The sequence below is a fragment of the Drosophila grimshawi genome, unplaced genomic scaffold (genome assembly GCF_018153295.1).
Source record: "Drosophila grimshawi isolate 15287-2541.00 unplaced genomic scaffold, ASM1815329v1 contig_1367, whole genome shotgun sequence".
NCBI lineage: Eukaryota > Metazoa > Arthropoda > Insecta > Diptera > Drosophilidae > Drosophila > Drosophila grimshawi.
In genome coordinates, this window is record NW_025062889.1 from 7,216,102 (window position 1) to 7,226,647 (window position 10,546).

Below are 10,546 nucleotides of genomic sequence, written 5' to 3' on the forward strand. Positions count from 1 at the left end.
ATGCACTTTTGTAAGTAAAGAAATCTTAAGGAAAAACAAACTAAAAACAATCACCAAAAGAGGAAAACATAATAATAAATTTCCATGAAAATAAAACAAAATTATTGATATTATATTTTATATGTTTTGTGTATATTTCTGTAAAAATATGTATAGATTTCTTTGTACACATATCTATTGTTAATTAAAACTAAATGTAAAAAAGTAAGAAAACTCTCATATGTATGCATTTGATATGCGAGCGTATAACTAATAGAATTGCATATTTATAATATTTAATTGATTGCTACAATATATATATATATATATATATATATACATATGTATATTAAATGGCCGCATTAAAAGCTAAAGCTAAAGCCGATATACAATTTCTATATTAAAATATGCACTCTTGAACTGTTACTGTAAAATGGAAATTGCACATTTAATATAAGAGTCTAGAAATAAAATATTAAGCATTAATTAGGAATACACAGATACGAATGAAATGAAGACATTTACAACTATTTCTTAAATACCCTCGCAGCGGCATTACAATTGACTAAAGTGTTTGATAAAAGTGTTGACTATTATTATTTTTGAATGGTATCTTTATGGAACAATCGGAATGGCATTGTTCCCTTTACGGAAATATCCAGCACAAAATGGATTTACATTGTTCAGCCAGTGTCTGCAAGGATATTCTTCGGCCTCACGCCGAAGACAACTTTTGTTTCTTGAGTTTGTTGTTTTTTTGTGCACGTTGTGGCATGGCTGAAGAGTTTCGTTCACTTGTAGCTGTTTATATTTGTTTGTCGTTTTTACGAAATAATGGCCACAGTTTTCATTTTTAATAATAATAATAATAATAATTATAATCGATAAGGAATATCTTTGCAAGCTTAAGCCCAATCATTTTCCATTAGTATGCAACATAAGAAATGGCTACAGACACACATACATATATCAATAAAAACACTATCTAACTATACATACATATACACATAAGGATATATATTACTTACACATACATACATATATCGTATCCTTTCAGTATATCATATCAATTGAGTTACAACAATTACAATTACATACATACAAAAAACATTTACACATACAAAAATCAAACGCGTCGCTTTTACACAGTACAAAATCGGCTACTTATGTATATATATATATTTATATACATATACATATATATATATATCGTATATTGAAAATTTGCTGGGCTAATTTAAAATTAGCAAAAATGGCATTCCGCTCGCACTTTCTGCTCCCACGGCAGGGAGGATAACTTAATTAAGCCTAATCAGAGTCCGTCTATATACATATACAAATCTGGTGTGTGTCTGTATATAACTACATGCATATCTATATATATATATATATATATGCCGAATGCTATTTAGTTACATACATATACATATACATATATACGCTTCATAAATCCTAACTAATTTCTTCTACTAATAATAATTAACATAGTTTGCGGCGCTTAGCAGCGTCAATAAACAGCAGCTTATGAAGTCTCTGTGTATTTATGTGTGGATGTATATATATATACATATATATATATATATATATATATATGGACTGCTGTGTGTGTGTGTGTGTGTGTGTGTGTGGGTGTGCGGTAGGGGAATCTCAGTACACTTAACGCTTGTAGCTATTACCGATCTGCACATATCGCTAGCTGCCAACCAACTCGATCTGGCGATACTTTTTGCGCAGATTGGAGACTGGATCGCGATACAACATGGGATCCATGCGCAAATTGGAACGTATAAGCGGCATGTAACTGTAAATACACAATCAAAAACAGAAGAAGAAGAAGAGAATTAGGCCATGTTCAACTATAGTCTGTATATATTAATATATATAGTTCTGATAGCACAGATTTGTACTCACCCAAAGACCGCGGCGAATGTGTTGAGACAGCTCTGACGCTGTATGAAATGATCGGGATCATTCCATGGTGAGCGTCCCGTCTCCCGATCCTTGTAACCCTTGCGCTGCGTCACTTTGATCGGCGGTTTTCTGGTCACGTGCGAGACCAGCAGATTCATTAGGATGTCCTCACAGTTGGAGGACTGCTGTACAGTCTTTAATAGCAGCAACGACAGCCAATTGGTGTACAAGTAATTGTAGTAGCGGTGGTAAAACGCCGCACCCGTCAGCACAATCGAATAGTAGTTTGTCCACTTGGACGTATAACCCCAGGCATTCTGTAAAGTGATTAACAACAGCAACAACAACAACAATAAGCCACAAATTACACACATAGACAAAGCTTGGGTCTTGTCTCACCTTGGAATCATCCCAGAAATGTGCTCGGGCCGGATAGCCAACAATGCGTTCTGGAAAGTCACGCCAGACCGTGTAGGCAAAGTCCAGTTCATCCGTATTGAGTATGGCATCCTCGTCGAGCGACAGCACTGCATCTGTCTGTATCTCATCGTAGGGCAGGAATCTCTGTGATATGCTTGGCCTCGCCTCCGCACCTGTCTGTACCGTGGGCGTGGCCGCTCCACGCGAACTACCGCCCAAGGCTATAACATGCAGCGGTATGTGAAATGTGGGCGGCCACCGTTTCTTAAGTGGCAACGGTCGATCAGCGGCCCACAGAACGAGTATCTGTTTGAACAGTTCAAGAAATAAATATCAGAAATGGACCAGAGAACATTCCCATCTTTTTAAATATTTAGTCCATAAAGAGTTGAGGCATTTTACACATCGAATAGTACATTAAATGCTTCGGCTTTGCCTGCACTATTGATTGGACTTTTGTATTCTTTGAGTGTGGGGGGAGGGGGGTGGAAGAGGTAATCTATCACATTGCATGTGTAGCAATTGGACAATTGCAATTTGGATACTTACTCTATCCACAAATTGGCTCTTCGTTATGGTCCTGACTAGTTTGTAGAGGGCCGCATTGGGGCCAAGAGCGGCGCCAATTTGCACATAGATAACGGCCGTGTAGTTGTGACGCGGCTCCATACCCATCGCATTGAGTAGAAAGGGCATAAATCTGAAACGGGCCACAGGCAATTAGGTTAATGGCAAAACACTTCAATGCGCCCAAAATGGCATCGAATGTAAATTTAATTAGGCACGCCAACTCTACTGTGCCTGTATAAATGCCTGACTCTTACCTAGAACTATCCGCAAATGTGGGAAGCGTGAGGAGGGCGCCCGGCGATGAGTTCCAGATGAGGTTGCTCCTTACCGGATAATCGGGCAGTCGTTCGCGAATTATCTGTGAAAAGAGGAGAAAATCAAACGGTTGTTTAATACCACCAAAAGGGAACTCAAGTGGCAAGGCGATTGCCAATTGATTGCTTAATGAACGGTTTCTGCACTTCAATTGGTCGGCCAAATTGCGTTTTCAATGGCACTCGACGCCAGCCGCTTAAGCTGTCTGTCTGTCTGTCAGTCTATCTGTCAGTCAGTCAGCCAGTCAGTCAGTCTGTCTGTCTGTCCATCTGTCTGTTTCTCTTTCCGTCTGTCTGTCGGTCTGCCAGTGTGGCAGTCATTCAATGTGCATTAATTCAAAAGGCCGCCAAGCTGTTGCCTAATTTTCCGCTCCACGCAGCTGGGAGCCAAACAACTCCCCAGAGGAAAACCGCTAGCCGCAACTTCCGCAGTGGCAGGGAAGCCACGCGGGGAACTAAAGTCCCAACGATACCTCAACCCCCTCTCTCTCTCTCTCTCTCTCTCTCTCTGTCTGTCTGTCTGTCTGTCTGTCTGTGTCTCCCTCTCACACAAGTGCTAAACACAGCAGCTGGGAGTTCGCTGTGTGTTTGTGCTCACCCAGCAGCAACGCGTGTCATTAACGCCCATTAATTTGTCGCTCAAAGTGAGAATTATGTGTGTATGTTTGTGCATATATAACGCCTTAAAAGTATGCCACGCTAATTTAGCTATGCACATCAAGCGAGACAGACAGAGACAGAGAGAGAGAGAGACAGCGAGACAGGGAGTGAGCGTGGCAAAGAACGAGAGAGTTGCCAAATCCTTATACACTGCACTGTAGAAAAACAAAATGTACTTTATTGGCATCCAAAAAAATAAAGCCAAGATTTTTGATAAAAACTAACAGCACTTTGAAGCATTAGCCTGACAGATAAGATTTAATTAAAAACTGTCGACAAAAGTTTTTAGCATTAATTTACCAAGAGTGAAAGTAGGATTGAAAATTTCAGTTTCAACAGTTTTGGGCTTATTTTGAAAATTGAAATTGTTAAAAAAAACTTGCTCAAAAATGACATTTTGATTTTCGATGAAGTAGATCTTTTTGCGAAAAGTGCACAGGTTGTTTAGCTTGGGAAACTGTCATTATAATTGTTGGACTAAAAGCAAGTTACGAGTGCGACGTGTGCCCCATGAAGATAGCAGTGGCAGAGGGGGCAGTAGCAGGAGCAGGCACAGGAGCAGGAGCAGGCGCAGGAAATGCAGCTGGAAATGCGGCTGATGCGGCTGATGCGGCTGCTGCTGCTGCTGTTGGCGTGGGCTCAACTCATCGGGTCTTCATCTGGCACGCTCTTTTGTGTGTGGATAAAACAATTCAACTGAAGAACAATTGCATTTAAATGCTGGGTTGAGAGTTGGAGGCGCAATAGAAATATCAACTGCACGGTAGAGATAAAGCATACATAAATGCGGACTGTATTTATATAAGCCTATATAATTAAGGAACTCTGCATTCATTTCAATTATTATTTTATGTTCGAATTTTATTATGCATCTTTTCAGCTTTGACTCGGCCTTTGGCTTGTGAGCTTATGTTATGAAGAAAATCGTTGCATCCTTGTTTAAATACATCTTATAATCCTCTAAATGCAATAAAGACAATGTCAACTATGTTGGCAAACAATTTAATTAAATGTATAGCACATATTAGTTGTGGAAACAGATGTCTTCCGTTCACAACTGTTGGAGATTTAGTGGACTTTCTGTCATCGTTCATGGGACTCTGTTTATTATGCCATGAGGCAGTCTCATCTAGCGACTGTCTGACTTGCTGCTCCGACAGCTTCTCAAGGGCCTGCTTTATTTTGTAATTATAATTTCTTCACTATTTTATAGTTTTTTTTTGTTTGGGTTCTCTATTTTATTTAAGTTATTTCCCGCTGCTTCGCATAATCAACGCAGAGCGCAGAGGGGCGTCTAAGAGCATGCGAGGCGCGTGTTTATTTACCTTTTCAAGTCGAGTGTGTGTATGAGTGTGTGTATGAGTATGTGTGTGTGTGTGTGTGTGTGTGTGTATGAATGTGGGTGGCTGACATAATTAAGTCAATCTTGTTGCTGCTGCTGTTGACGTTGCTGCATAATTGAGAACAAGCGAGGAGTCAGCAAAGACCGAGCGACTGCACCCAACTCTCGTCTCGTCTCTTCTCGTCTCTTCTCGACTCTACTCCACTCGTTTTGTCTATGATTCAATTATGCAAGGTGCATATATGCGCAGGTTTAGTCCAGGTCAGGAGAGGCCCAAGCAAATATTTGGCATTGCCATTTTAATTGGCTAACAAAGTGCTTTAATTGACTTGAAGTTCGCCGAGTTCCATTTTTAAGACGCATTTTCCGTTTGCGTAGTTTTCCGCTACCTGTGTAATGAGACCCGGCTACAACAGCTACAACTTGACCACGTTTGCTTAAGTGGCAGCAAGTTGGATTCCACTTTTTCCCTGTTTTTATTTTTAAGCGACTTAAGCAACTGAACGACAGTTTGGCCAACTGGCAAGTGCCATTTACTCCGACGGCCTGATTTAGCCAGCTTGCCAGCTAGAAAACAGCGAGTGAGTGGAAAATATGGTAAAAGCTACAGCCGAGTTGAGACTGGGCGCAAAAACTCAATAGAGCGCATAATGTGTGCAAATAAAACAGGTGAGTGCATTTTTGGGCGTGGACGTAGGCGTGGGCGTGCCAACTGCTTATGCAAATGCTTGTGACTCTGACATGGATACAGATACAGATACACATGCTTATCTCTCTGGCTTAGAGTAGCTGTATTTCCAACATCAGCTCAGCCTTCCCCCCTTAGCCAAGTCAAGGCGAATGCCATTTTCGAGCCAGCCTAAAAGCAGGCTACACAAATTACTGTGCAGGCACGCAGCACTAAAAGGAAATTTACTCAAATTAATTGCATACATTGCAGAAGCTCTTTGGCCCAAACAAAGTTGCCTTTGCGATTTAACATTTTACGTTTTGGCCATTTGCAACTGCTGCTTCTGATGAAAATCAAATAATTTGCTGAAATTTAAGCTTGATGCAGCTCAACTATGTGGAGTATGTGGCATGGTATAAGTGTTTGTGTGTGTGTGTGTGGCAAGTAGTTTCCTGTTTGTTAATTTGCCTTTTAAATATTTAGTGCTCTCAACTTTACTCGTTTGCGATTTGTAACCGACAAACTTCACATTGCCCGCTAATCTTACACTCTGACAAGCTTTGATAAAATAAAAGTAAATGTTAAGTTTTGTTTCTAAAGAATCGCAAAATGTATTAAAGCTGATAGGAGTGAAAAGATTTCAAGCATTTTTTTTTTATGCTCGACACAATTGTTTGCGTGCTTGTGAAATCTGCTCGCTTTAAGTGGCACGCATAAGCGGAAATCGCATTCAAATTCACGTTTGCATTTGAATTTCGCATAAGCAAGCACAAAAAGAGCGTATTTACTGATGTTTTGCAGCATAGTTTCTGGGGCGCAAAAGTTCAAAGCGTCGACAGCTGCATACATAAAATGTGCAAGCAGCCAGCAACCAGCAACCAGCAGCAAGCAGCTAGCAGCAAGCAGCACACACATAAAATTTGCAGTTGCAGTTGCAGTTGGCAAAAGTTGCAGTCAACGACACCAAAACAAGCAACCAACCAACGAAATTCAGCTGAAGTTGCACAACTTGCTAATGTTGTCCCGCTTGATGCTGTCATTTCATGCTGTCCTACACAAACATACACACACACACACACACACACACACACACAGAGAGAAATCCAGTAACAAGAATATTTCTGCTCAAGACAGACACGAAATTAACTTAAGCTAAGGGCAGCTTGAAGTACGAAGAGGAAAATTGTATGTAAATGCTTGTCAACTTTTGCCAGCTGCCGATGCAAGTTGCAGTGGCAAGAAACAAGGGCAAAACTGCATAAAACTCGCAGCGACTTTGGTTTAAAATTAACAAACGACCAAGTCGCTGCTGTATAAAGTATAAACTTAATGCCGACAACATAGCGTATACGTAATAAGCTGTCCTTTAGTCAATGTGTATTTGCACAGCCCAACAACAAGTGGCCCGTAAATAATGTTGAGTGCTAGAACTCGCTCGTACAGCACTCGCACTGTTTTAATTAAAAAATTAAATAACAAACTGAATAAATAGAAATGGTAAATAATTTCAAATGTTTGTTGCTGCCGAATGCACAAAAATTTCCATGTAATTTACGAGCGTGAAAAATTCTGCATACAATATTAACACAAATCAAATGGGTTTCACTGGCGTACTTTGTACTCTGCTTAAATAAAGTGGAAGTTAAATTGAGAACTGTCATAACTATCTGTTAAGATGCGTAATCTGAATGGAGGCTCAAGAGTGTATATAAATATGTTTAGGTATAAAGAGAACTCTGTGTTCTCTTATAACTATGATTGTCTTTTTCATTATGTGATTTTTTAATATTGTTTTAATTAAAGTGCATTTTATAGTCGACTTTTAATTATTAATTTATAACTAACTTGTTTACTATTTATTTGCACTGCGGTTTTTAGCATGTGACAGAAACATGCCCGCAAAAATATTACAAACGGAATTTGCAAACGCTTTTGAAACACAATTCGTTTTTATATTATTTATTGCTTTAAATACCTTTACAGAGGGTTATTAAGCTTTGTCACGGGGTGTGAAACATTTTAATGAAAAACATATAAGAGAAAAGCTGACATCGAAATTGTTGTTCCAAGTCTGAATTATTATGTTTTTTATTGTATTGAATAGGAACATAATTTATTTGTTGTTTTTATGATGACTGTTAGAAGAGTAAATTGTGAGTAAAGTGTATTCCATGCTCGTCATGCCGAAAAAAGCGAATCATTTTTGTTTCATGTTTTTTATGTTTAGAAGTTTTGTGCAAATATTTATCGATTTGAACGCACTGTTAATCAAGAGACACTGGACAGAAAACTGGTACAGCTTCATCTGCATAACGATGTGTAAATGGGTATTGGATTATTTTTTTCGATAGCTAACAATTTGCAGTTTAAATTTACTTTATGTTGAAAGTTTTTTTTTTTTTTTTGTTGAATACACATTTTGTTTTCGCCATATTTCGCAGCCATTCGCTTCGATCTGGCTTATGTCGAGCGAAAACGTCATTTGCCATGACTTCAAAACTTTAAGCTCACGATGATGTCATTATTGTTGGACCAAAGTTGTGCTTGGCAAACGTCAACAGCAACAATAACAACTCCAACAACAAGAACAACAACAACAAAGAGCTGAAGTTATTGAAGCTGCTTTGACAAATTCGCTTAAAGGCAACGACAAACAAGTTTTGAGCGAGAAGCTAACAAACTGAGAGCTGAGAGCATTAGGGTCGAAGCGTCTGCCTGAAATTTGTTTGTTAGTACAGTATTTATTGGCCATTGATAGGCAGTCAGATGGGAAAGTCAATATACATAAATCATCAGCTGCGCAACAATGGACAACGGATACAAATTTATGCATAAATATTTGGAAAACTGTACGAAATATGATTTCATAATTCTGCTTGTGTTAAAAGAGCAAACTGTTTGTGCCTTGGGCTACCAGAAAACTTGTTAAACACCTTATTGAATTACAATTTATGAACTAAATTCAAATCAAAGTAAAATATCTTATTTACTTTGTGATGAATAAATAACATTCATAAATATTATTATTGGATTTAATAACATAAGAATCTGTAGAATAATTGTTAGAATTCACGTTCTCTATGATTTTTTGGTTAATATATTTAGATCGAATTTGATATTGATGCTAGCCCAAAATACTCGTATTTGTATAATTTTAATTGCATATTTTTATTGCTCTTTTTATTTTTAACAAACGAGTTTTTAGTATTCCAAGGCCTGTTTAGGCCTTGTACGTTATGAAAATTGAACTTTTATTCTGCTGGATACTCAAATCGTTATAATTTTGAATTCTGTTTAGTATCGATATTTTCACGAACACTTTTGTTAATGTTCAGCCGACTTGAGAGCAAGTTCGTCTTATATCAAATGAAGAGGTGTAAAAAATGTAACAAAATTCTTATCAATTTATGACCTTAATGTAATCAATTAATCAAGCTAAACGACAAATTTGACGTCGCGAGTCGTCACAAACAAAAAAAAAATGCTGGAAAATGCTTGGAAGAATGACACCAGCAAAAGTTGTGGACAAATGATAAGCACAAAGTAAAATAAACAAAAAAGCATTAACGAAAGGCAAAGAAAACAACAATAATTCTACCGGTTTTGCTTAGCGTTAATTAAACCTAATTAGCTGAACTGTACCAGCATTTGAAGCACACTCGAACAGAATTATAATTCGGCAAGACGTAGCATAAATATATGTTAATATTGCCCAATGTGCTCAACGGCGACGCAATAATTATAAATAATATGATGACGTCACATTGAAGAGCCATATGTGCGACCAAGCCAGCGAGCGAGCGAGCGAGAGAAGCGACACAGCGACGAAGCATACAATATTTGTTGACGACGAGGTCTGCGTCATATTTTAAATTTTAAGGTCAGCTGCTTTTGCACTGGCTTTAAGTTGATGACGTCACGGGCGTGCACGTAACTGATAAGCCCTTCTACTGCACTCGAAGTAACAGCTGGCATTGGCTTTAACCATTGGCCATCAACAATAAAGAGAGAGAACTATGTGCTCTGCAAAAGCAATGTCAAATTGTAAATGCCAAGAGGGTGTGTGTGTGTGTGTGTGAGAGAGAGACAGAGAGGCGGCATGCACTATTCTCAATTTTCTATTCTCTATGCTCCGTTCTACAACTATGCATATGCTGTATATGTTTGCATGCAAGTGTGCGTGTGAAGATTGTGTGTGCAAAAAAAAATTTGTTGCCGGCTATAAAAATATTTGCGGCCGCTAAAACAACAGATATGCCTGAAAAAAAGAAATTGCACAGAGAGTGAGAGAGAGCGAGAGAGCATTCGCTCAGAGTGTGGAATAATTGTTGTTGGTGTTATTGTTATTGGTGCTGTTGTTGTGCTGATTATTTATTGTTATTGCCGTGGCATCCCCTAGGAATACGAAGCAGGTCGCAGCAGGTTGGCAGCCCTAACCAAAAACTGCGACCAGTCAGCCAGCATGTCAATAAATATTTCATTTATGACAAGTTGACATTGAGCATCGAACGCCCACCCGAGTGGGTGGGGGATGGGCAATGTTGACTGACTATTTCATAAATTGTGTGCCTAATTGAACTGAAGTCAATAATCGAGTTGAATGACAGACAGAGAGAGAGAGAGAGAGAGAGAGAGAAGTCGGGCTATATGTATACGAGGAATGTGCATTAAAATAAATAT

General features: G+C 38.6%; 1 protein-coding gene across 1 annotated transcript in view; it reads right to left on the minus strand.

Moving 5' to 3' along the window:
- Window positions 1-1,574: 1,574 nt before the first annotated feature.
- The window catches only part of LOC6561214 (exostosin-1), a 64,658-nt gene continuing 55,686 nt past the window's right edge, over window positions 1,575-10,546 (minus strand). The window contains exons 6-10 of the mRNA XM_001985956.2: window positions 3,135-3,238; window positions 2,860-3,010; window positions 2,290-2,616; window positions 1,891-2,207; window positions 1,575-1,780 (exon numbers count right to left, since the gene is read on the minus strand). Of these exons, the coding sequence (XP_001985992.1) occupies window positions 1,672-1,780; window positions 1,891-2,207; window positions 2,290-2,616; window positions 2,860-3,010; window positions 3,135-3,238 (1,008 nt within the window). The 3' untranslated portion in view covers window positions 1,575-1,671. The remainder of the gene's footprint in view (window positions 1,781-1,890; window positions 2,208-2,289; window positions 2,617-2,859; window positions 3,011-3,134; window positions 3,239-10,546) is intronic.